The sequence below is a fragment of the Tyto alba genome, unplaced genomic scaffold (genome assembly GCF_018691265.1).
Source record: "Tyto alba isolate M040663 unplaced genomic scaffold, T.alba_DEE_v4.0 Super-Scaffold_1, whole genome shotgun sequence".
Classification (NCBI taxonomy): Eukaryota; Metazoa; Chordata; class Aves; order Strigiformes; family Tytonidae; genus Tyto; species Tyto alba.
The window spans coordinates 36,576,641-36,604,161 of NW_024881261.1; the positions used below are offsets into that span (position 1 = coordinate 36,576,641).

Below are 27,521 nucleotides of genomic sequence, written 5' to 3' on the forward strand. Positions count from 1 at the left end.
AGACACAAGCTCCAGGAGAGAGCTTGGAAAGAATTGATTGTCCTTAATCTTTGCTGAAACCACCAAGGGAGGTAAAAAGTAGGCTGGAAATCTTGTAATCTGAGTTTTAGAAAATAATAAAAGAACTGGGTGGTTAAAAGGAAAAAAAATTATTGCTGTATTTAAGACTCTCAGACTTGACTGAAAAAAAAAAATGAAGATAACAGTACAGTTGGTAGACTAACATTTGTAACTACATGAAAAAAATAAGTTTGTTACGTATTGTATGTGAATAGTATTGCATGCTAAACATTTACTGCTTATGTTTGGAACAGTCAAAATGTGGTTTTCATACTCAATACATCAACTATTTTTCAGAAAGGAATCCCATATGTGCAGATTGCTTCAGGTAATATTTAATAACAAATCAGCATCCAAGAAAAAAAAAGATTTACCATTTCATAAACACCTGACCCAAAAAGAATCCAAAAAATTATTTTCTCAGTGTTTCAAGTGAATAAAACACTCAGTTTTAACAGAGGACAGGAGTTAAAAATATTATTTTAGAAATAATTGCAAACAGTTGAAAAGAAGGTGGCATTTAACACTTATCCTTGATTTTTCTGTTGCCAGTATCAACATACTGTCTTTTACATAAAACAGAAATTATAGATTTTATTGTATATCTGCATGGCTGTAGGTGTCCCAGCATAGATGTACAGTATGACAGTCAGCACTTGGTTGGAAGAGGCTGTTTTAAGGTGTGGAGACCTGCTCTCCCATTCAATTATCACATTTCTATAAGTAAAGCATTTGCAAGAGTAAACTTAAATGTTCACTTAACCTAAGTTCCAATCTTGTTTTATGCAGCAGTGATTTTTTTTTTTTTTTTTTTTTGTGTATGAGTTCAGACATAAAGAGGATGAATGCTTTTCCAAGTCTGCTAACTGTTACTGTGTGACTGTTCAATACAAGAGAGGGAAGGAAATCACTGAAATCTCTGTAGGCATTCTTAATGTGTTGCATGAACTTTTCATTGGTAGTGCTGATTTTAATCCTTATAATGGAGCCTATTTGGGTTTTGGCTAGGACTAAAGAAACATAATTGTGAAATTTGTTTGAAAGCATATGGAAAAAGTTTGCTGTGCTCTCTGATACTGGCAGTCACAAGGTTCTGTCAGCTGCACAGAGACTTTCACTTACTCTTACAGTGTACTTGGACAGACTCATTTCTGCTTTGCAGATGGACAAGCTATTGCCCTTAGGGTTCCTGAGAGACTTGCTGGGGAGAGCACCATAGTGGAGCTCTGCTGAAGCAAATATGATAAGAAAAAATTGAATCTATCTGATCATATTGAACTATTTTTCCCTGTTATTTTTCCCTGTTTCCACTAGATAATTTTGTTGCATTGGTTCATTAGAAACATTTTAAGATGGAAGGAGACTCTAAAATACCTGTGTCCATACATTCTTCTGTTAGTGACTGCATTTCATAATGCTGATTCCCTTCTAAATAGTTTTTGCTTAAGTGGCTTCAAACATGTGGCTGGTGTGTTAAACATTTACTGAGACAGGTTTCTTTCCCCAAAAGGAGCTGAGGTTTTCTTCTTCAGATTTCAGGTTGCCATAAACTTGCAGAATCTTTTTCAGTCTTTTTTTGAGAAGACGTAGACATCTGTCTCATCTGTATTTTTTTTTTTAGTGTACTATATTTTAAGGTGATACTTTGTCCCTCCGAATGTGGACAAGAATGCTCCTATTAGTTGAACCTAAGCATTATCAGTAAATGCTACCTTGGGTTTGAAACCTTATGATGGTTGTATGTGTAAGCATTAGACTGACACCTACATGAGCTACGCTGTGAAGACGAGCTTGCTGCTGTTTTCACTACATGTAGTGGCAAGGAGACTGCTTGACCTCTGATTTTTTTGCATCAGAAACTGTCTTGTCTCATATTTATGTCAAAATAGACTTAGTAGAGGCTTGCTGAGATTTCCAAATGAGTGGATATCTGTGTAGGTGATAACTGTGTGACTAGAAAATAACATTCTGTGACATATGCTGGGGTAGGCGTACTCTTCTTTCTTTTCTGTTTGGATTTCTTTTGCTTTTTTGCTTTGTGCAAGTTCATCATACTTCATCATAAGTTAAAGGAAAAACAACCTTTGAAGTACAGAAATTACTGTAATTCTTAGTAGCCCATTCATGTAATAAAAAGCATCATGTTACTGTGCATCCTCTGTAACCAGCCAGTGATAAGTGACTTGACTCATACCAGTCCCATTGTTTTATCAGTGCTTTAGCTGATAACGGATTTGGTGTGGAGTTTTTTTGTTTGGTTGGGTTGGTTTGGTGTTTGTTTTTTTGTTTTTTTTTTTTCTGCTCTCAGTGTGTCTTTGTTAGTTGTTAGCAAGGAACTCACCGTAGGCATCATCCTGCTGTGGTGAAATCAAAGATACATGTCACTAACCTCAGAGGAGGTCAGCTTCAGGTCTTCGTGTTTTCTGGATTAAACCCATTTCCTATGGGTTCCTTCTCCTGATTTCACTAGACGTTGGCTGGGATCAGCTAAGCTATCGTTGCTATCTGTTGTCATCATTTGGGGTTGCAATGTAGTTTTTAAGGCTCCAGCTCTGAATAAAGACCCGAGATAAGAAGTGATAAAACTGGCCAGGTCAGGGCCGAGGTCCTTCTTGCCGACACCCTGCCTCCGGCGCTGACCGACAGCAGAAAGGTGTGGGAGCGGGGCAGTTGCCCCCCAGAAGACTCGCTTAGTTTCCAGTAATTCGTAGCTCTGTGGTGCTGGAGGCAGTGTCTTTGTGTTCAGTTGCCTTTCATACGTGTTGTCATCTTTATTTCTCCTTTTCCTTCCTGTTCTCTTACGTGAGGAGTTAAAATGCTGGCATAATGTTTTCAGCCTTGTGCTCTGTTCCCAGTAATTCCTAGCAGTTGTTTTTGCTTTTTCTCTGTTGGACAGCAGTGATTTGGAATTTTCATAGCGCTTTCTATCATTATGCCAGATTCTCATTCCTGCATGGTAATGGCTAACTCGGAGTCCATCTCCATCTAAAAATAGAATTGTTTTCACCATGGGCATTAAATATGCGCATCTACAGTGAATTTTATCTGCCATTTCGCTGCCTGCTCAGCAGTATTAATTCCTCCTTCGTTTGTTTGCAGACTGTGCTTGTCTTCACTACTCTGAATTGCTTAGTGTCATCAACAAATGTTGTCATCCTTTTATTTACCCTTAGCAAACATGCTGAATAGCACAAGCTTGAACACAGTTCTGCAGAGCTCCCATCGGAGACATACCAGCCTTTGTTTCCTGTCTTTTCACCAATTACTCATGTGTGGTCTTTTGATTTGTCCCAAGACACATTAGGGGTTTTTTAAGAGCCTTTACTAAGGGACCTTACTGAATGGCTTTTGGAAATCTAGAAAGACCTGCAGGATGACTGAGCTGTGACTTCATTTCAGAAAAGTTTATTTGACCTCTCCCTGTGCAGCACACTTTGCTGTGTGATCACTGCTTTGCCCCACACAGATACTGGTCTCATTTGATCACTGAATCAACATCTTTTTTCTAGGGTCTCTGTAAAAAGTGGTACCCTCTTGGTAGTGTTCAGGCCTTCTGGTAGTAATGTATTATAAATCAAGACAATGCACATCACAGTTAATACTTCAGTTGTTTCATCCTTGAGCTTCTTTGATGGCTACTGTCTGAACTTGGCAAATTGTTACTGTTTGGTAGGGGGAGTGGTTGTTTGGTTTGTTTTTTTGTGTTTTTTTTTTTTTTTGGTTTGTTTTTTTTTTTTGTTACTATTGTCCTATAGCCACTTTTGTCAGGGCTTTAACTTCAGAATAAAATCCTTGGCTGTGCTCTGTGAAGAAGGTTTCTGTCATAAGAATCTTCCAACCTTCGTGTTCGTGAACACAGCAGAAGTGGGTTTTGTATCTTGAGCCTTATCTTCTCTGAGCGTCTTTTTTGTTTAAACACTTGGGTGATCTCTTGACCCTTCAGATTCTGTTAGCGTGCTGGTGTCCCTAATTTGTTTGAAAATACAGTTTTATGCCTTTTGCAAGTAGTTTCTCAAACCCTTTCACTTGTATACTGTCTGCCTTTTTTGGGTTTTATAACTTGACAGATCTTTATCTTTTCTATAGTGTACTAATATATACAATGCTAATCATATACAACTAGTATATTAGTAGGATATATAAGTAATAAAAAAAATAGAGGTGGTTTAAAAATGGATAAAAAGCCTGATAAATACTTTAAAAATATAGTTAAATTTGAAATGACAGGCCTGTACAGGCCTGAACCTAATATTAGCCACTGAAATTAATTAGTTTTTTTAAATGTAATGCTTAGGTAACCCACTGTTATAACCAAGACTTTATAGATCCTTAAACGGATAGGAATTCATGCTAAAAGCCAGAAACTACAATTTGTTCAGTGCTGAATGAGCCTTAGTAACAATAGATTCTTCTGCAGGTGCAGAGAAGATGATTTTGTCCAGTTTGCTAGTTTTGGTTCAGTTGAGAATGATTTAAGTAGGGAATGGAATAGACAAGAAAACTGAGAAGCTACTCCAGCTTCTAGGCTCTCTATGTGTGAGTTATTGTTAGTATTAGAAGAGATGTGTAATTTATTAAAGAAAAGGAACTGGCCAATGATCAAGGTACTTTGCAGTGGATGATCGTTACTAATCAACTGAGCTGCCGAAGGACCGCTTGATCAGGAAGTCACTCACCTGTAAGCAGACTCTGATGCTTATTTTCTGTATTCCACTTGGCAGTGAAACAGGAGGTCTGGTGTGGCACTGCTGGGGGGTGGGGAAGCTGTCATGCTGTTTGGAACATGACAGAGTGGGGGATTTTAAAAATATATTTGAAAAGGATTTAGAAGTAAATTCTCCTGGACTTGACTGTCCCCTGGCCACAGGTTTAATGTGCATCTCTGTTCTGCTTTAAACAACTTACTGTACTTGAAGCATTTATTTCATTTATTAAACCATCTTTAAGATTAAATGGTGTTCTCCATAGGGGAAGTCTGGGAGGAAATTAGTTTTGGCACATGGAGAGAGTGGGGGTTTTGTTCACCATTTTGGAAAGTGTTGTATTAGAGTATAATTTTTTTGCCATAATGTTGTGTACATTGTGTCAGTGTGTGTAGCAGGTACTATAGCTGTGCAGGCACTATTTTCACTGTTTTGTAGGAAGCGTGCCTGCTTAGTACAGAATTAGAGGTGTTTATTTTGGACAAAAATGGTTAACGTTGTCCAAAGTAAAGCCATTCTTTAAGTGCTGCAATGCTTTGAGATTCAAAGTTATTATAAATTTTGATGTGGTTTCTGAAGTAAATAAAAATGCTTTAATATTGTTTAATACGAAGAACTCAAATATTCTAATGGAGTAAACATGAAACAAAAAACCTATGTGAAGGTAAACAAAGTTAAGTATTATAAAAGAGCAAACATTTTAAGTTGATGTTATAACTACTTTAAATAGAACAAGTGGGATATCTGAAAAAACTGAGAGAGTAGATTCATATTGTCATCCATATCATATAAAGTGCCATTTGCTATTGCCTGCAGCATAACAGAAAGGGAAGTTCAAGGGAGCAAAGAGGGTAAGAGGGCACTGGGAGTTGAGACTTGAATTTCGTCCTCTTTTATGCAGTGTTGGTTGCATGATTATAGAAGAATCACCGAATACTGCAGCCTGCTTATTTGTAAACAGTACAATACTGCTTCCACTAGCAAGTTGAAAAAAGGTGTTTGTAGATAATTGCAGGTACCAAACTTCAGTGATATTCCTCTAAAAATAGCTAAGTAACTTCACAGTATTGTGATGGACCGCAACTGTTCTGTGCTAACTCTTTTGATGTAGTACTGGAGAAAAGAGAATTTAAGGAAGTGGAACTTATTTCTTTGTTAATAGCTCTTAGACATGCTGAGAATAAAAGGATATAACATTTTCCAGTAAGAAAAGAGTTTAATGTGTTTTTAATGTGTGTGTAGGGGTGAAGTAGGAAAAAGGAGGGCAGGCTGGCTTCTGTGGCCAACAAGAACATTTCTCCTGCAGTCTGTTACACAGCACCACCTGCCAGAGCAGCAGCAGGCTTTAAGCAGCACTGTGCTCTCACTTCGTGCTGGTGTAGGTTGTATGGTGCGGAGTTGTAGCTTAGTGGAGAATCTCGTCCTGCATAGAGAGGACTCCGTGCACAGGCTTTGCGCAGAGGCAAAATATGCAGGTTAGAGAATGTGGAGCCAAACTGTTCTAAATGAGTGGCCTATTTCAGAAAATTACAGTGAACAGTTAAGCTACGTGTTCTCGCTTTAAAATCAACTAGTGCTGTCCTGCAAAGGAGACAGAGCTATTTTACTGAAGAAATGCAGAAGGGGCTAGAAGGGAGTATTGCAGTTGGAACCACATGGAAATTAAATAAACCTGAGAAGGACCTTTTTGTTGGTTCCATTATTTTTTTCGTCCAGCAATTTATAGCGGTGTATTTAACTTGCACTTAAAATTTTGTACTATTTGCTAGCGGTGTCTGGTTTATATCAAGTTAAAAGTTAACACAGCTCTTCTGATGATCCTGAATTGGGAAGTAATTTCTCATCCATGTGGTAAATCAGCATCTGGTATGCTGAGCTTCCGCAGTCTGACTCTTAGCCACTTAACATAAGTCATGTGCGTGCTAATTTAGATAGACTGGCTTATGTTTAAGGACATCAAGTAATTTTTATTCACAGTGTACTTATTCCTTGTTCTAGAGCTCCTGCCAAGGGTTGAGACAGTTGCTTCAACAATCTAAAAGAAATAATTCAAGTGGAACTTGAACATTTGGACAGCTGAAGCAGGTTCTATTGATAGCATAACTTCACTAGTGCTGTTCACTACATTCTGAGATGATATGAAAAGAGTGGGAGACACTGAGGTGACAAACTGCTGATGATACAAGGTTGTTCAGGATAGTGAAGAGGAGGGACAGATATCATGAAGAGCAGGAAGGACTTGTGATCCAGAATGAATGGCCAGTAAAATGATAGATAAAACTCACCTAATAAATATAAAATTACACAAAAAGCAGAGTGTTGTAGTTTCATATACACAGTGATAGATGCTAGGTTGAGTGTTACTGTCTGGGGTAATAATTCATTAAGACATCAGCTTCACTGTTCAGTAGTGATGAAAACAGCAAAAGAAACTGGTGAAAATTACTGGGGAGGAATAAAGAGGACATGAAACATAATTACACCTCTGTGAGAAAGTGTGCTGTACCCCAGTCTTTGAATACTGCCAGTTCTGGTCCCCCCCAACTCAAGAAAGCACAGCAGAACTGGGTGAGATGGGTAAAGGTACAGACTTAGCCTGCCAGAGATGGAAGGGGAGAAAATAGGGCTCTCAAAAGTCTTCGGTGGCATGGGGAGCTGAGCAGCAATCTGTTATTCACCGTCCCATCCTGTGTCAAACCTAGAGGGCACGAGGTCAGCATGATGAAAAAGCAATGATTTTTCTTTCATGTAGTGTGGAGTTAAGCTTTGCCCAGGAATGTAGTGGATGGTAAAATGCTGCACATATTTAGAAGTGAGTGGACAAAAGCACAGAAGGCAAATCCTTCAAAAGCTGGGAGAGAGCACGTCCCCCGAGCTGCCGCGCGTGGCTGGAAGGTGCCTGGCGGTTGTTGGGAAGCACCTCTGCATCCGAGTGCCTTTCCTACCACTCATCCCTAGCAGTCGCTGTTAGTCACAGTCAGGACAAGGCTGGACAGTCCATTCCTTTTACTTTGTCCTGTTCTTGTATTCTTTAATTCTCAGCATCTCTTTTTGTCTCTTTGCTATCCTTGTATGTGAGGGAGTGAAAAACTAACTTTTCCTCTGGTTTATCCCAGAACTTGTTGCTAAATTGCTGGAGCAAGTTCTGCCGTGTCTGGCACCTCTTCATTAAGTATGCTCTAGCTTTTGGTTCATGCTTTCTGTTAAGAAAATTGGGTAAACTCCTACCTTTGTGGCTTGTGGACAAGAGGTTTATATGTTGCCATGAGAGGGATTGATTGTATTTCAGTCCTAGCTGGCCGGCTGTGGCTCGCCTTGAAGGCTTGCTCATATTCTCAGATTCTGCCATTTGAGAATATCTGGGCTAGCTCATAAAATAGACTACTTGAATTGCTGCCTGCCTTTAGATGTACACCTAAACGAGATCACGTGGATGGCCACGGTGATCCAGAACAGGCATGGTACAGAAAGAGGTAGTGGTGGGTGCCTGGTAACAGCACAGGAGGGATGTACAAAACTTGGTTTGAAAACGATCAAAATAAACGAGCATCCTGCCCAAATCAGCAACCTGCAAGGATGATACTTGTGGTATTGCGTGTCCAAACGTGTATGTGCATGAGAGAGCTATTTGGAAGGTGTGTCCTACTTCAGTTTTTTGTTTTGTCCTAGATGTGGTTATGTTAGCAAACAGATGAGGGGGCGGGTAGCATGTAACTTCATGCCCAGTTACTTTGAGTCAGGACAAGGCTGACAGGTATGGGTCAAGCACTGGGGGGGAGTTTGTTAGGACTCTTGCTTTCCAGATGTGCTGCATTGCAGCTGAAATGGATTATTCATCGTTAATGTGGGAATCTTTTGATGGATACTCAGTACTGATGACACCTAGTGCTTGCTAAAATGAGTTTGGGATAATCTGGCCCTAAATACCTGCAAAAAGATGACCATATGACATTTAAGTGTTACATAATACTTTACAAACTTTTTACAAGTCTGTTTTGTTCATTATATTGGGTTTTTTTACGTGAGTTACTAAGAAGTTGTGGTTATTTTGCGTGGGAAAGTAATTACAGGGGAAAAGTTTTTATTTTCCCATTTTAAAAACCTTAGCTTAAAAGTTCCACCACTTAACAAATGCTTACTTTCTCATTCCTTTTAAATGCATTAGGGACCAAAACTGAAGTATTACTTTATTTACTTTATCACTGTTATGAGCTACATCACAGAAATCATGAGCAGTACCAACAACTTCTGGACACAGGATTTGCCACCTGATTTGTGTGTTGTCCACAGTCCCAGGAACCAGTCAGGGACTTGCTCCATTTGTTGCATATTTAACTTATTATTTGGCATCTCAGTGTTTCATAGATATACAGTAAGTACACTGAGAATTATGTTTGCAACCTTCCAGTAGCAAATAAATATGCATTTTGAATTACTACATGAAAAACTGATTAGTAGATTGCATTATTATCATATTTTCTGTGGCCATGACAACATACTAATTCCATTTGTCTTACTGAGGAGGGCACTGTGTCAAATGCGTGCTGAAAAGAATAAAGTGAACTGAAGCATAGGCTGAGGTTTTATATAGCCTCCTCTCCTGAGGGCATCATTAAGACAGTGTTACATGAATTGAACAAGTGTGATGTTCCCATAAAGTAAATGGTGGGGCAGTTGATTAAAACTCAGTATGGTTTGGTGATGTTTAAGGGTGAAAAAAAGATACTGGAACAATCTCCAGTAATTTCAAGCTGCAGAAACTGAAATAGAAATAAACTGGAGACAGCTAAAGAAAGGGTCGATAAACTGAAGCCTTGCAGGGTCCATTACTCAGAAAAAGAGTAAGAAATCTGATCTGTAAGCACATCAGGCAAAATATTGATAAGGAGCACACAGCTTATAGTCATATTTTGGTTTCTACTCATTACTCAGGTAATTACAAGTTTAGTAACCAAAGCAAATGCAGTCAGTTTTGCTTAATATATACACACACCTATAATACAATATAATTTATTGTACACTTCAAAAATTTATTTGATGTAGTCAGGCACTGGAAAACAAATGACAAGTTGGAAATTAATGGAGTTATATCAATGTTAATGTAACACCAAGTCAAACTGCCACAACTGCGGTGGCAATTTCCCCCACTAGATAGATTCTTCAATCATCACAAATGACCACGGTGTTTCTGTTGGCTGGATTTATTCCGTGAGTTGTAGTTGTCCTCCTCAGGTGTGCTTTTCTGTCTATTGCATGTGGTATTGCTGTGGATTTATCGTTACTCTTACAAAAGAGAGGCTCTGTTTATTCCTGCTGTGAGAATGCCAGCAGTAGCACGTGAAGGGGCGCCATCAGTTTATACGGGAAAAGCAGCGGGGCCCCAGCTCTGTCAGTGCTGTCTCTGGCTGCGGCCCCGGAGGAGCCGTGGTTGTCCGGGTGCCAGTTCTAGTGCTCTTCGGAGGCCGTACCAGGCAGGTGAGAAAAGTGCCCTAGCTCTGCTAACAAAAGGACAGGAGCACTCCAGCTCTAGCGGTCTGATGAGCGTATGATGTAACCTCTTAAGAGCCACAGCAATTAAATTCAGAGAACTAATAAATCCATTAGCTACCTTTGTGGCCTGAAAGGTGATGGACTGTAAAACGCTTTTGGGTCCAATAAGAGTATTGCATTCTGTACTGCATGCATAATGAAGCACATTACAGCTGTGTTTAACTCCAGGGAAGTGTGTGGTGTTAGTGTAAAGGGAACTATAAATTTCCTTCCTGTCCGTTTGTCGTGTTTCATCGACTGTGTATTTCCAGTTTAGAACTACATGAGAACTCAAAAAGGGGCAACCTGATGTGGTACTGAGAAAGTAAGAGGTACCAAATTTCTTTATTGAAGTTACAAAGACTAGAAACAAAAAAAAGAAGAGTAAAAGTACCACCTTTCATGCTGAGTAACAAAATTACATTCCTCTCCTCCTGATTTGAAGGAACTGTGCTGCCTCAGGAATGTAAAACTCACACGGACCTGAATAACCTCTATCATATATCAGCCGTAACAGATTTTCTGTAAACCTCACTCACATGTGAATGAGTTGCATTATTTTTCTTTCTTTATAAAAATCACTGCACTGATTGGCCAGCCACAACCAAGATCCCTTTTGAGGAATGATACCTCTGATGTATTTGCTTGTTTTCTCACTAAGTTTAAGGCTGAATATAAAACTGTATGATTGACTTAGAAGGGTGATACTTTCCCTCTTGACACAAATTAACTTTAAGCTTGCTTCCTCCTGCTAAATCTGCACAGATTCCCTCTGAAACTGTTAATCTGTTGCAAAACTTCTCATCTGCAGATTAATTGCAAGCCTAGTTCCGTCCCCATTTTTAATGAGTTCAAGTAATTTAGATACCTCAGGCTAAGGGTCACATATGAATGACAGCTGCGTGTCTGTCAACAAAGAAGCTTTGACATCAGTCCCGTGGGGAAGCTGCGTGGAAACTCAGGTATTTGGAAGTGTTTAGAAAAAGTAAGTGAAACTCCGTAGCTCTTCCTGCTTTTATAGTGGGTGGCTAGTAACAGTTCGGGGGGGGCTGTGCTGATGGGGAGGGGTGTCTGTGGGAAGCCAGGGTGACTGACTGCCTGCCCTGAGCGAGCGTGTTGCCGCAGGCTGGCAGAGAATACCTGCAGCGTAAGGGCTCGCCACCGGCACGCAGGGAGGAGGAGAGACTTGCCAGTCCCCGTCCTGTGTACGACAGGGCCGGGGGAGAGGATTTAGCCTCTAGCACCTGAGAGGTCTGGGCTTGATATGTCTGAAGGTTAACACTGAGGTCTTGACACCTTTGTTGGAAGCCTCGTACAGGCTATGCTGGCTGAAACACGTTTGAAGAATAGCTAAACATATTTTCGAAGATAATGTTCTTGTATTAACTAGCTTTAATGCGTTTTTTTTTTTTTTTTGGTCATCTTACAATGCACCTCTTTTCAGATTGTGATAAAAACCTAAATATGTGGGAGTAGGACTGTCTAGCTGCTTTTTTTTTTTTTTTTTTTTAGTTCAGTGGTATATTGTACTGTTCCATATTGTGTTAGTCTTTGTGTTTTACAGATACGGTTGGCAAAGATCGCTTTGTATATCATACAGTTGAGTAAAAAACTTCAGCCCTCTGCTAAGAACTTTAATGCAGGTCAGTTAGGGATATGTTTTGAAAAATCTCATTGCTTTCTTGACTGAGAACACGGTGTGTTTCCATCACTTTCTTCTAATCTTACTTTGCCAGGTAGGAACCATTTTATGTACAGGCACGTACCTGGGGGAACCATCCTAACCTGGGTATACATGTGCTTTTGAGATTTTATGTACCTGCATTCTGGGGTTTGGCAATAAGTTTTCAGTATTACTTTCAAGATAACTGATAGGTTTGCAGTGGATCTGTTGTCTCAGGATTATTACTTCCTTCCAGTGTTTTTTTTCCTCTTAATCCATCTTCTTTACTGTTTGTGTAGAACACCTAAAATATTTCTCCTCCTGTAAAAATATACTGCTATTTCTTCTGCAGGCAAAAAGGCGAGGCGAAATTATGTTCTACACCAGAGATCAGTGTGTGGTGCTGTCCCGGTCCTGCTTGCTGATGGACACTCTCTGGGCAGCAGTATTTCTTACTCTTCCAGGCCTTCCGTGTCCCAAAGAAGAGTAACACATTACGTGTTTCCTGTGCTTCTCTGAGAATAAACAAAATGATTCTTCCAGGTGATACGAAGAAGTAGCGATGAGGAAAAGTTGCTGTGCTTGGTACGTCAGCGTGCAGGACACCACTGTCAAACTGCCGTCATCGTGATTCTCATACTGGCCTGGGAAGGGATCCCTCATCTCCTGGCTGACACGCTGTACAAAGAACTGACGCAGAGCCTCAGAAAATATGGCTGTCCCACCAGCCGTAGATGTGCGTTAAATGAAGAGTAAGTTGCTTCAGCAGTACAGCGTGGCTGCCTTGCCCTGCTGAACATTCTGCAGTAAATAACTTGAGAATTCAATAGCCAACTAATTGAATAAATACACAAAAGCTCATTTAAAACTCCAAACCACTAGGTGTCATTTCAGTATAAAACTTCGTTCCTGGCTCTCCCTAGAGACCAGGCTCTACGTGACAGTAGTGCACACTGCACCTGGGAAAGCGCTGGCACTGAACTTCTCTCCTGGTTTTGTGTGCGCTGCCCCCGGTCAGGCAGGGTGCCCTGTGCCCGTGTGGCCATGCTGGAGAGAGAGCTGCTAAGAAAGTGATACGTGACTTTAAGTGTTCAATCGCTTGTTTGTTTAACATCAGGATCTCCCTCTCTATGCCTCTGAGAGGAATTTATTTTTCACTAGATGATACATTGCAGCTGAGGCTCTGGAGCAGCGCTGCCTTTGTGCTGATATTTGTACAGCCCACATTCAACAGACTCTAGTAGCTGTACGGTGACCAGAATCTAATGCTTGTATTCTCAAAGGGTTGTGCTGAGTAGAGCTGTTCCAATTGGAAGGTTAGATTGATTTGGAGCTAATGGTACTGCTGCACATAACAAAATAATGGTTGGATTTAGGGGTAACCTTCTGTAGCAGTGGTATTTTCTTGGATGAAAATTTTATCCAACTGGAGAAGCCAAAGTAGCATGGGTGTACTTACGTAGCTATAACTGATTGTCATGTATTTCCCAGAAGTGGGGCTCTGGGGACTTGAGACTGTCTTTACGGGGAAAAAAAGTTAGTCCTCTACACATCAATATTTCCTTAACAGAAAAAATCTGGTTAAACTGTGTATTTTATAAATTCCTGTGTTGTTATGCTATGTATTATAAAAGAAATAGCAAATAGCATGGACCTAAAGATGTGTTGTCAGCTGACTTGACATTTTTATTTTCTTTCATAGTCGTACTTGTGCATGTCAAGGACTCGATCCAGAAACTTGTGGAGCATCATTCTCATTTGGCTGTTCATGGAGTATGTATTTCAATGGCTGTAAATTTGCCAGAAGCAAAAACCCCAGGAAATTTAGGCTTCTCACAGATGACCCTAAACAAGTAAGATTGATTTTTCTTTATTTTATTGGATTTTTCCCTCCGAATACTTATTCTGATGATTTTCAGAACTAGAAATTAATTTTATGGATATCCACCCCATCTCTCACACCTGTATGCATAGCTTATCACACAGGCACCCAACTAAATGTTTTGTAACTGTAGTATTTATAATTTCTCCACTGTGTGAAAATCAGTATTGTTTACTACGTGTTTAAATATCCTAAAATTATCCTTAAATGCTCTTCTGTATGCATACTTAGTTCCACTCTGTAACTCTGTATGAAATGTTAATTCTTTGTAAGTATAAAACACAGCTAAAGGTTTTTCTAAGCACCAAGTCCACACCTCAGAGATTGAGTCCTTTTGGCTTGTCATTCAGTATTTTCTATGGGTTGCCCTGCTTTCACGCTGTCTGACCCGCTGACAACATGGTCTTCTGTCTGCCACCTAGAATAAACTGGTTTTTTTTGTGGACAGCCTGTTTTTTAAACATGCTTGAAGGAATGAAAACACTGAAATATGATGCAGTGAAATGATACTGCAATTGCTGCTTATGAGTGTTAGTAATGACATAAAGTTGAGATAGCACAGGAAAGTGATGGATTATGTGAAGCAACAGACTTCTGGTAAAAAAAAAAACAACCACCAAACACAAAAACCAAATTTGTATTTTACATTGGAAATACTTTGATGAAGAAGGAATAAAGGTTTTATAAACTGATAACCACTGCCTGATGAACGTACATTCCTCAGGGTAACTTGACAGTGCCCTGTGTTCTGGCTGTAGATGTCCCTGACCTCAATTCCTTGTGGAACTCGTAGATAGAAGTATGATCTGATCCCTTACTAGCCCATCTGGCATGCTTTGAGAGACATAGGCTATAGGGCAGTCACTTACCCAGTTCTCCATTTGGGTTACCGTGCTGATAATCTTTCCTGAATCCTGAACTCCACTGCTGCCAGCTGCAGAAAAGCCCTAGCTGGCTGAAGTCCAGACAGAAGTAGAGGTATTCTTGCATTTTTTAATGTATAGTGTACACGTGCATATGTACACACAATGTGAAACAGTAATTGTTTATTGGAAGAGAGAGATGTCACTTGATTCACTGAAGCTCAGTAGGCCTCCCAAGCCCCAATTTCTTCCTGAAATAGTTGATGAAGCGTCTCTTCTGCTGATGGGCATGAATGCAAAACCCTCAATCTCCTCCGAGTTGTGCTGTCCGCTCGCATTGTGAGTGCTCACAGACTTCATCAGGGCTTAAAGTGGGGGCTCCTGCCTCGGCGGAACAGGGCTCACGCAGCCCTTCTGTCCTCCTCCTCGCTGAATGCATGACTAAAGCAGTACAAGCTGAGAACAGCTCTGCTTGTCTCAAGAGGGGATTTGTTTTATAAATTTTCAGTTTATAGAAAAACGTGTTTATTGGGCATTCCTTCATTGTAGGAATCCCGTTCCCCTTCTCCTTTGTACTTTTCTCTGTGATCCTGCGTTTTCAGGATCTCGCCTTGCCTAATGCTGCGCATGGAGCATTCTGTGTATGTGTTTTCTCTGTAGGTTTCTAATGTTTTTAACAACGTTACCTGGGAATCGACGAAGGCAGCAATCTGCCTGTGTACTGTCTCGTGACATACCGGGCTGTGCCAGGGCTCTCGCGAGACAGCTCCTCAGGTAGATCTGCCCGTGAGCAGGGTACGCTCTGTGAGACCGCCAGCTCTGCCCGTGGCATCGCTTCCTGCACCCACAGCAGCATCTAGAAATGCTGCCCCGCTCACCAGAGCTGTCTGGCATTGCCTGGTCGCTTGACAGGAAACCTGCAGGTTTTGGGAGGAGAATGCCTTCCACCACGGCGTAAAAGCAGTTGCCAAAAAGAGAAGATTACTTAACCAGGACATTCTCTAGATCCGTGATCTAGAGGCGCCTTCCTTTATTTCCCCTTTTCCATGGAAGTTGTTTTGAAGCCCCTTTGGGTTCTGCAGCGGAGCGGAGGGGAGGGTTGCCCAGCCCACGGGGACCCCGTAACTGCGCGTGCCTGCAGGGGAGGCACGTGCACCCCACGGCTGCCACCGTGCAAAAGCCTCCAGCCGCAGGCAGCGGTGGTGCTTGGGCAGTTGGAGCCTTCGTGCAGGTTGTCAGTGCATCTCAAAGAAGTGAATTTACTGGTAAATAATTTTTCTCTTCCTTCGGTTTTGTCATTAATTTTTCTAGCAGATGCTTCTTTTAGCTAAATATCGGATGTTAATGATTTTGCAGATGACATAAAGCTAGGAGGTGTAGCAAATTGAGAAGATGATAGTTCGAAGTCCAGAAAGATTTGGATCATTTGAGGCACTGGATGGAGTGAGATGAGGTTAAGGGTGTAATATACCTAGGTAAGAATAGTACATAGGATAGATAATTAAGGATGCGTGACCTTCAGTGCAGTTCAGAAAAACTTGTGGTAGTGATCAATAGTTAATAAACTGGCTGTAGTATGAGTTTAAAATATGATAGAGTTTTGTAATGTAACATCACACTGAAAAATATCAACGTATTCTGACATGTTTATATACACTGGTGTTTACAATATAGGGTGACAAGTGGTTTGTGGGGCTTTTTAAAACAAAATTGCCTGTTAATTTTTGCCACTATACAGCATGCAGAACTGAAGCTGCAGTTGTCTCTCAAAGCCTGGCCTTGGAGGAAAACAAAGTAGGGAGCATGTCACCACCCTTTTCTTTCTCAGCTGGGTGGTGACTTTCCTGGAAAAGCAAAAATTTAGGAAAAACATTTAGGGATTGTTTCTATAAAGAAGACCTTAAATGTTACACTACCACAGAAGCCTGCCTAGCTAGTTCCACATTTATATGGCTTACCCCAAGAGAAGGAGCATTACTTCCTTATCTAGTAGATTAATCTAGTCCTGATCCTTTGCACCTCCAAAGAACAAAAGAGTTATCCAGTGTTCCTAATAACAGTTCTGTTGCCATGTTAGAAACATACCTCTTCCCCTAAGAGCTGAAATGACCGTTAAATGCTATTGAGAGTTCCTCACATGATTAAAAGAAATGGAAGCCAGAAGCCTAGGATTCTTTTAGCAGGGCTGTGTTGACGTAAACTAAGGCCCCATCGGCAAAACACTAGAAGACCTGGGCTACCATCTCTATTCAGCCTGTGGGATAATTTTTCTCTTGCAGATGTACTTCTCTAGTTTGTGTGGAGCATACCTCATGCTTCAGCTGTCCACGTATTGGAAGGGGGAAATGGTGCAGAAATTAGTTCCTTGTGTGTTGGGTTTCTTTGCCCTAGCAGATATCCTCCATTGTTACTTGGCTGACTTATATTTAACAATTTTGGTATTTTAGTCATGCAAAAATAGGCTGTTTATGGTTGGGGACAAAAGGCAGCAAAGCAGAAGTCAGATTAATAAAATATAAGATAGAGGTGGATTTTTGTAGCTTTGCTGACGTGCCAGACATCTCTAAACTGGAATAGGTTATTTCAAAGCAAATTGCAGCACTCTGAACGTTGCCTTTCTCTGCAGGAGGAACTTCTTGAAAATAATTTGCAAACTTTAGCTACTGATGTGGCTCCGGTTTATAAAAAGCTTGCTCCTGAAGCTTTCCAGAACCAGGTAGGTCTGTGACAATCAACTGGCGTAGCTGTAGCTCTGAACAGGCAGCGCAGTTTGAAAACAACATGAAACCCCAAAGAATGTGCACGGGTGGAAGCCACAGAGCGCTCAGATGTGGTAAATCCCCTTGCTTGCTTACAGTGGTTGCTTCATTTGGCTAGTTTTACAGTACTGCCCCTTTTTTATTCAGCTGATGGTTAAGTCATGCCCTGAGTTGTGCACATGTAGAAGACTTACTGATAATACTGTAAATAAAATGGGTTTAGTATTTAAAGACGCTCTGCCTCCGGCTGAGCTGATTGTCTCATTGGCATCCCATCCTAAGTGTTGCATGTTTCGTAGGAAAATAAGTGCTTTTGTGCTTCCCCATCGTTCTTCCTGGCTGCATTTATTCAGTCACAAGCGCAGCCGTGGTTCATGGGGTTCCAAGTCACTCACTTTCAGTCCCAAGTACCTGTAGTTTATTTTACTTTCAGGTGGAAAATGAACACATGGGCCCAGACTGTCGGCTTGGATCCAAGGACGGTAGGCCTTTCTCTGGTGTAACAGCTTGCATAGATTTCTGTGCCCATGCCCATAAGGACACACATAACATGCACAATGGAAGCACTGTGGTACGTACATAGGATTTTCTCATTTGTACTGTTTACTGTTGTGATTACTGTGTCTTTTCAAATGCTGCTTGATTTAGTTGGTTACATTTGCATTAAATTTTTAAGGTATTATTAATCGTATGTTGCCGTTTATACATTCCCATGTTATTTGCATATATTTATTACTGCTCTACAGAGGACGTAAGTTCCTCTTTTTAGAGAACAGATCAAGAAAGGCATGGGAATGACCTTTCCTAGAAAATACCTTAATTCTGACACCCAGCCCCTTTGAAGAGGACTGGCCATAGGACAGATAAATTGTTCCCAGCAGGTGTTTGATGTTCGAAGGCAAATAATTATCTAACCAAGGATTTGTACAGACCTCTGTAGAGGAAGAGCTAAACCAAACTGATTCATTATTAATTTACTGCCCCCAGGCTCAATTCTTAGCAAATGCACTTTTTCTTGCACTGTGCACTTATCGGGCTTCATGTTAGTATAGTTACTAGTCAGAAAGTAGAGTGTACGATGTCATGGTGGAGTCAGGTGGCTATTAGGATCTTTTGTTGTGGTTTGAGCCCAGAGGGCAACGGAGCACCACACGACTGCTCGCTCCCCCCTTTTCCCCCAGTGCTAAGAAGGAGAAAATAAAATAAAAGGCTCAGGAATTGAGATGTGGGCAGGGAGGGATGAATCACCCATTACGGACATGGGCAAAAGACAGACTGCTTAGGGGAAAAAAAAAGAACACGAGTTTAATTCAGACACTAGCAACAACAACACTTAATATACAGAGTAGGACAGTGAGAAGCATTGCCACATCTTGAGAACACCTTCCCCCCACCCCTCCCTTCTTCCCGGGCTCAGCTCTGCTCCCGATATCTCTACCTCCTCCCCCAGCAGTGCAGGGGCAGGGAATGGGGGGTGCAGTCAGCGCTGCTGCTTCTTTCTCCTTGGAGGGGGGACACTCCAGCATTCTTCCCCTGTTCCGTGTGGTTCCCCTCTCACTGGAGACAGTCCTCCACCAGCTTCCTCTGACAGGAGTCCCTCCCAGGGGCTGCAGCTCTCTCTGAGCTGCCCGGGTGTGGGACACCCCCCATGTTGCTCTCCTCCCAGTGCTGAACTACAACAGCAGGGACTTCTTCCCACAGAGTCCCTGCCTGCTTTGGGCACAGATGCCTGTCCCAGCGCGGGCTCTTTCATGGGCTGCAGGTCAGCCTCTGCTCCACTGGTGACCTCCATGGGTGGTGATGGGGGGTGCATGGGTGCACCTCCCCCCCTTCTCCCACTGACCTCGGTGTTAGCAGAGGTGTTCTCTTCACGACTCCCACTCCTCCTCCCGGGTTCCCCTTCTTAAATTTGTTATCGCAGAGGCGCAGCCACTGTCACTGATTGGCTCAGGCCTGGCCAGAGGCGGGTGCGACTTGGGTCTGGGGGAGCTTCCAGAAGCTTCTCCCAGGGGCCACCACTGTAGCCCCCTCCCCTGCTACCAATAGCCCCGCCACACACACAAACCCAGCACATCCCACCCCTCACCTCTTCAAATCAGGTGTTTAAGAAGGGAGGGAGGAAGATGTCTCCGCCATGGATTGGCTCTCTGAGCAGAAAAGGTGAAGGGTGTAATTGTTAACCCATTCTGCTAGATGACCCCCAGAGTACAGAGGTGACAACCATCCTGAGTACAAATACCGGACTAATCTCAGGACCGACAGCTTTATCGTGCCACAGATGGGTGTTACATAGTACAGTAAAGCAAATATCTTAATCCAGCTCCCACGGGTGATAAGCAGCAGCGTGGGGACTATATGCAGCAAGTGAGGTGATGCATAGCACAGCTGTAAGAATGAAAGCCATGATTCTGGGAGCCAACAGATCGACGTTCTGACAAGCAACTGCTAAACCACTGTAATGAATGCTTATTTATAACAACTCCGTTACGGCGCGCGGCTCAGGTCTGTCGTTATCTCGACCTTTCGAGCCCCACACTGGGCAGCACAAAAGGGCTGTCGTGGTTTGGGCAAACCCCAGGCAGCCGCTCGCTCAGGCTCCCCTGCCCGGGAGCTGGGGCAGGGAGCTGGAGGGGCGAAGGGAGGCTCGTAGGGCGAGATAAAACCAGTTTAATAATTGAAATAAAATAAACCAATAACAGCAGTCGGAAGTACAGGGGGGCAGCGCACGGTGCCATTGCTCACCCCCCGCCACCCAGCCCGCGTCCCCCGCTGCCGAGATCCCGCGGCCGCACTCCCGGCGGTGAGAGAGCCCCCCTTCCCGGCCGCCCCCCGCTCGGCACGGAGCGTGACGGCCCGTGGGCTGGCCCGTGGGCTGGCCCGTGGCACCGGGCGGCCGGTGCTCTGGCCGTGCTCCCTCCCCGCTCCTCGCACACCCGCGCCCGGGCGGGCCGGGGGGAGTCAGTCCCTGAAACCGTCCCGGTGCTCCCAGCGTTCTTCCCCAGCCATCCCCACGCTGGGCCCAAACCACAGCAGCACCCCAGCTGCCGAGGAGAAAAATTAACTCTATCCCAGCTGAAACCAGGATATCTCTGAATCTCGGTATGACAGGAAAACCCACAGATGCGGGGTTTCCTGTGGTCATTGTACCAAATACCTTGCTGAATAGCTAGGGAGAAAATCGAGCTGGGAATTACTCAGTTAAGTGATCTTTTAGAAATTGAGACCGTAGTCTTGAAGAAAGACGAGCTCAGAGGAGAAAAGATAAAATAAAACTAGCAATCTGAGAGGTTTTTTTGTAGTTAGAGCACTGCAGTGTTCTGAATAGCTAGGATGACTTCTTGTACGTCAGAGGAGGTAACACTCAAGGACAATTTCTCTAACACAGGATGCGTATCTGGGGAGAAAAAAATCCTATCTAAAATACGTGTCTACTCCAGAAATGGTCTTTTTTTTAAATTTAGAAATGAAAATGGAATTACGATGTTGCTGTGATTCAATAAAATGTTGCATTTACACGTATACTTAACATTTAGCATTTGTATGTAACAGCAATTAAACAAATAAAATTGTTTAATATTAATTGTGTGCTGCTATTTTGGGCAAAGTATGGAAGGAGGTCTTGGAATGCACCAGGAATGGCAGTCCTGAATAGACTTAATATTTTTGCCGAGCATCGAATGCTACTTACATGCAGATATTCTGTAAGAAAATGCCGGAAGCGTACTTTGTGAAATATTAGTAAGATGCTGTGAGTGAGCTCATGTGTAAGTACAGTTGCTACAAGCTTCTGAAGCACAGGAATTCAAACCTCTTAGAGATCCCAAATTCGAAAATGAACTTTCCTTTTCATGGCAAACTGTGCGGTATACTTCTTAATGAAATTTAATTAGGGTATTCCCAAAATAATAATGGTTTGTTAAGTGCTACATTGCATCTTACATTAAAGATAAAACGAACTGAAAAGTGAGTCCGCTACTCTGTCTGCCCTGCTGGATCCCAGAGAAGTCATAAGTTATGGCCAGAAGTGCCCCTTTTTTTTGAGGAATGTATTGGGGAATAGTTCCACAGATGTATTTTTCTGTAACCATTTGATGTTCCTTCAGGCTCACAGTATCCTTGCTGGTGCTGATACTTTATTTCTGTGGGTTGTACTTGATGTGTTTGCAAGTAATTCTGAATCTAAGAAGCGCAGGAAATTGTGTCCCGTGTAAGGTCATTTTATAGGCCAGAACTTACCACTGTCTGTCTGTCAAGTTCTGCCAAGTTTTCTAAGTCTTGCAGAACATTATCGAGTCGTCATAACTGCTGAAAACTGTGCCTTGGAACCTGACTTCCATCAGACAGCCCACTCGTACAAATCACTTGCATACCTGACATTCTCTTTATTTAGGTTTGGTATCTCTCTGTTTTAATATACTTGCAACAGAGGGCTATATATAAATAGGAAATAGTTGCAAGTATTAACAGTCAATTTATACACTTTGACTTGGGGCTTTTGGAAGGTGAATTAGAGTTTGGAGTTACCCAGTGTTCTATAAACAGTCTTCAGAGGGAGGAGATGTGGGTGTGATTGACAGGACATACAGAGTTCGGGGTCGTCTGTCTGGGTGTATAGTGGGTGGCACGTTCTGGAGGCCTGGTAGAAAAAATGATGTTGTTTTGCAGACAGGGTGGTAGGACCTGCTGAGCTTTCTTCAGTCTGGGCTGGTGTGATGACGATCCAAACTAGGGTTGTTAATGTTGGCTCGTAACCGGATCTGCAGTAACATCGGAAGACTAGCGGTAGGAACACAAAAATACCTTACTGCGTGTGATTCTGGCATCTGTCTGGTCACCTCCTGAGTTCTCATCTAGTTCCAGAAGCTGCTTCGGTTACCTAGTTTGAAATACATTATGATTTCTTATGAATCACTGGTAGTAATGATGGAGGAGTCATTTACATGACTGTGACATGTTTTGTCTGTAAAACATACTACGTGCAAGTAATACATCTAACTGAGGTGACAGCTTTCCTGCAAATAATTGTTTTCTGATAATCTTGTGATAAACGGAATGAGAATAGTTTGCACTGCCTTACAAACGTCAAACATCCATAACTTTGCTTACTATTTTTCTCTTGTATTTTGTTTATTTGATTTTTTTTTTTAAATGGTAGTCACACCTTACAGTTTAAAGTCTGTACAGAGTATACTTGTCAACTTGCAACTTGTTACTTTTGATAAGATTCCTTCCCTTCCTCCTTATTCCAACACAAAAGCTTCATTTATAAAATCTAAAGTTCCTCTGGACTAAAAAGGTTAAAATAAATACCTTACAAGATGGTATTTGCGAGTGCTGCCAGCTCTGCCGCATTTGCAAATACCATCTTATAATCATCACTGCTTATGGCATAAGTGACACCTTTTTATTTTCTCCCTTCAGTTGTTGGTGAATCACTTTTACCACAAATATGAACGAAATGCTGCACAGTGCGCTGAAAGTAAAGGAAAACCAGAAATCTGTTTGAATTCTTTAAACCAGACGCAGACATCAGTTCAGCGAAGCGCTTCAATGAGTTTAATGATGAGCATGGAGTTTATCATATACTTAAACGAATATATTCTCCGATGAGCTGCTGATAACAATTGCCTGTCTCTGCCAGAATTGCAGAAAAGCATTCTTGTGTTTTTCTGGGTATACGTGTTTTGACGATCAGCCGCATTATTTATATACAACTCTGAAAATAAATGAGGCTGTCATTTTTGTTAGCAGTGGGGGGAAAAGTCTTGGAAACGTCTTCTATAGATACGAGATAGAGTAGTACATCTTAACTTACACAAATGGAGGATTACCACAGGAGATTTGATTTGCTGAACATCTTTCCTGGCTAGCAGAATCATGCCCTGAATTTAGCAGAGCTGCTTCTCGGTAGAAAAGCTAAAAATCAAAACGATTATTCCCTGTTTTCTCTGTAGTACAATGAAAACCCTTGACAGTTCTACAGAGGTGTAAACTAACGTGTTTATCTGAAAGAAGCGAAAGTCATTTCTGCCTATAAATTCATTTTTTTAAGAACCTTTAAGTCAATAAATATACCACCTATTTTTACTCAGACTCTTTTGTCACCTTTTAACATTCTCCCGAGGGCCACCGATGTACGTTACAGCCGCAGTGTTAGGGTGCAGTGTTCCTTGTGGATACGAAGCTAGACAGTAAATGAGCAGCACGCAGATAAAAGCTTTATATTTACTAACGCAGTCTGCAGAATGTAAGTATTTTTGTTTCTTTACTAGCTTAGCTGCAAAGGATCACACTCTTCACACCTCTGTGAATCCATTTAAACCACTGACATCACAGTGTCTGGGACAAAACGGTTAATGAAGCCTTGGTTAGTGCTGTAGCATGTATGTGGGTGTTTCTCATCCGACGGGCACGTTGCCCTTTTTGTTGGGGTTGAGGAAGGAGGGAGACCAGCTGCAATTATGTGTAATTGGTGGTGCCACACAGTCTGCAGCCCGCACTGTGGAACAAGGGCAGGAAGATTAATCTATGCTTTGAGGGCAGCTACAATACAAAATTTATTACTGGCAGCAGAACTAAATAGTGTCAATCAGCAATCCATCAACAAACTGTTCCGGATTTATTAAAAAAAAAAAAAATCCTCTGCGCTTCCCTGTATTTCTGTAGTTAGAGCTCATCAGTTAATTGCACAGAGGTCCAGGCCCTTGCAATAAAGGACTGAACGTCTGTGAATGGTTAAACTGCATTGGGACCGTGCCCGCAGCTTGCTGTGTGAGCTACAGAAGTGCTAGATGCTTAAATTGGTGGTTCTGTTTATAACAAATAGAAGATAACACCCCCCACCCCCCCCCACCCCCCGGGGCTGGTAGTGGAAGGATTTTTGTTACTGTTCTTCTTACTGTGAAAGTGGAGAAACATTAGAAGCCCGCTCCCCTGACCGGCGAGCTCCCCGGCCGGGCTTTGTGTGCCGTGCCCGTGGCCCAGCGCGGCGGGGAGATGCTCTCCGAGGGCACGCCTCCCCGTGCCTGCCCTGGGCGAAAGGAAAACCCGCTGGGGCTTCCCTTCCCCGACCGTCGGGCTTGGGCAGGCTGGCTCAGGGTGCAGGGGGCCGGCCGAGCGACGCGGTTTGTCTCGGCGGGGCTGTCGGTGGTGGTAAGGGGGAGCAGCGATGCGGCAGCGCCTCCGAGGCCCGGGCGGCGCCCGCCCCGCTTTTCTGCCTTGCAGAGGGACCGCGGGCGTAGGAACTTCCCATTTCATCTTCCGCGTTTACAAAGGCCGTTCGGCTGCTTTGCCCAAACGAGCGTAAAACGTCTGTTCTTCGGGCGCGGCGGGAAAGGCGACGTCATTTCTACGTGCGGGGTTCAAGAAGGCGAAGGCAGATCCGAGACTCCCAGAATAACGTGTTGGGAGCTGCGTGGCCACAGATGCCTCTCTGGAGAGCTGTGGAGGGAGTTTCATTGAGTTCACGGGTGCATTTTGAGTTTAAAAGGAATAAAGTTTTACGAATGTGCAAGTTTTACCATGACATCACTAAACCCAGAGTAGGTAACGGTTCTGATCACCGAGCACACGGGAAACCTAAACAAACAGCTTGGCCGACGTTTTCTTTGGCTTTTGAGCATCCTGGATGATTTAGCTGCACGTTCTGGAAAAAGTATTTAGAGTAGCAGGGTAACGCGCAGCTTCACTCTGTAAATGGGCTTTAGCAGAGTCCATGGTTTTTCTCGTGTTTGGGTTTAATTTTGGTCAGTTTGCAGCCCAGTGTCGGTACCAATGGAAAATGTTGCTTTTAACTTCCCGGTGTTAGCTTTCTCTTTAAGTTTCTTTGTGGAATATTTTGCACAGATTTGAATATTAGAGTGGCTTTTGAAACGTGTTTACCATTTGGAGGATTACTCCAGCTGTGAATTGCTAGCTTATCTCTGGGGCCTTCATTTATAGCTGTTTTCCCTGTAAAGTTAATTTTTCAGTTACCCACTGGCCATTGTGACTTTCCTTTTATATTAAAATATATTCTGGGGGACACTGACCTTGAAATTTTAGATGTATTAAATTTGTTGGCATGGTATTTAGGCTGTAGGTATACTGGTCTTCAGGTTTTTAACATAATTTTTAGTATACGTTAATTTCTTCACTGTATATATTTTAGCTTGGTATTTAATATATTGCGTGCGTTGGAGTTGACTGAACACGGTTCTGCCAATATACTGCAGAATTTCTTTAGTTCCTCAAAACAGTTCACTGACTTTCCTGTTCCAAAGAGGGTGTTGGCTTTGTGATCGTGACAAATACTCAGTTTTGCTCCAAATAAGTCTGGTTTCAACCAATACAAGCTCTGATTTTTGTCTCTGCTTGTATGCTCCCCCCTTGGCCAAGCACTGTGAAAAATCTAAAGCTTTGCCTAATTGTAAGTCAGATGAAAGACTATTACAATACATTTTTAAGAGTAAATCTTTTTATGGAAAAGAATAAATCTAATAAATGTCCAAGATTAGTTTTCCATGAAAGTGTCAGATGAAATGCATGAAAATTTAGAACTGTGAATTGGGTGAGGGTCTCCGTTTTAAAAATCAGACAGACTGTGGATTGAATTTGCCAGACTTGGATGTTTTTCAGACTGGTGCACGGGTCCAGACACATACAGGTTGGGCAGAATATTTGAAAAGACGAGTGAGAATCGCGCAGCTTCTGACGAGAACAAGTGTGCGCTAGGCCCCTCCGTGCTTACCCTGTTACTGCTTTTGCCTTGAATTTTGACGGGGAAGATGTGCCGGGCTTTCTGAGAACGAGACATACGTAACTGTGCTCTCCGTGTCCTACCTCCTTTCACTTTCCCTGAATAACTTGGAAACCGCTGGCAAATTTCAGCCAGATTTCACAGAACTTTGCAGAAACCGCATAGTCTCGGAGATCTTAAACCTCTTGTTCCAAGCTGTTGAGCTGGGAGGGGGGAGGCGGCTCCCGGTCGGCTCCTCGGCGGCGGCACCGGGGTCCTGGCGGCCGCGGCCCCGGGTCGAGGAGGCACCGGGGTCCCGCCGGGTCCCGGTTCCGCGCGCTGGTGCCCGGCGGGGCGGCGGTGGGGGGAGCCGGGGGTCACGGTGCCGGGGCTGGGCGTGGGGGAGCGCGGGGACGGAGAAGGCCGTAGGGAACCAGGCGTCATTCGCTGCTCATGGAACAACTTGTTGTTTTTTCTAAATCTTCCTCGTAGTCCAAAGGCTGCCCGGTGGAGGTGAGTACGCATGGAGCAAGCGCTTCAGTAAACGCTGCTCATCAGCTTCTGACCGCCCCTTCACTTTGCCTTCTTAAGAGCCCTCCTCTCGATCCTTCCGAAATGCCACCTGGAAAGCTCTCCTCCTTTCTCTCTGCCCCTCCGGTGTCCTCCTTTTGCCGCTCTGCCACTGTCCAGCTTTGCATATAGCTATTTATAAAGCCCTAACCACCACCTTATTGATTTAGGATTTTTAGTTTGTGATTGTCGTTTTATTATTCTGGAAGTAATTGTGTGATGCCTTTATGTGAAAGCTGTGCTATAAAATAAAAAATGTTTGCTTCCCCTCACCCTCCCCCCCTAAATAATGATGTTATTCTTCTCCCCTGGAACGTTAGGCACGGGGTCAAGATTCTGGGCAATTGGACTAACTGTTTGTGATAGGCGTCACGTTCAGCCTGCACAACGATGGGATGATAACGTTTCCATTCAGGGAGTATCATCTCATCCTTGGATGGCACTCAAATTCCTGTTTGTGTGGAGTTAGCAACTCCCTGGGAAATAGAGGAGGCTTAACTAAGCCGTGATATTAATGCACGGCTTTCCAGCGATGTGTAGTACGCTGTTGTGAAGAACAGTGGTCTCTGATGAGCGTAATCAGTAACACAGTGAACGGCGCGACCGGTTGCACGCTGGCTCGTAGCTGTAAAACCCTCGCCATCCCCTGGAAAGCACAGAGTGAAAGCAGGCAGCAAACCACTGGCCTTAGCGCTGCTTTGGAGCAGTTCTAACAGCCCGCGCTCTGGAAGTGCTGAGAATTTTAAGCACTGCAAATGTTCAGCAGTGATTTGGAA

At 42.9% G+C, this 27,521-nt stretch overlaps 1 protein-coding gene across 5 annotated transcripts in view; it reads left to right on the top strand.

Annotated features, from left to right (window-relative positions):
* The window catches only part of TET1 (tet methylcytosine dioxygenase 1), a 73,202-nt gene that overhangs the window by 37,439 nt on the left and 8,242 nt on the right, over positions 1–27,521 (top strand). For 3 of the 5 annotated variants that reach the window (XM_042791387.1, XM_042791399.1, XM_042791404.1), the window contains 5 exons: positions 12,499–12,707; positions 13,658–13,808; positions 17,327–17,416; positions 17,893–18,030; positions 26,668–26,688. In XM_042791387.1, coding sequence (XP_042647321.1) covers positions 12,499–12,707; positions 13,658–13,808; positions 17,327–17,416; positions 17,893–18,030; positions 26,668–26,688 — 609 coding nt within the window. The remainder of the gene's footprint in view (positions 1–12,498; positions 12,708–13,657; positions 13,809–17,326; positions 17,417–17,892; positions 18,031–26,667; positions 26,689–27,521) is intronic. The other 2 variants (XM_042791392.1, XM_042791412.1) reach the window with 1 other exon arrangement.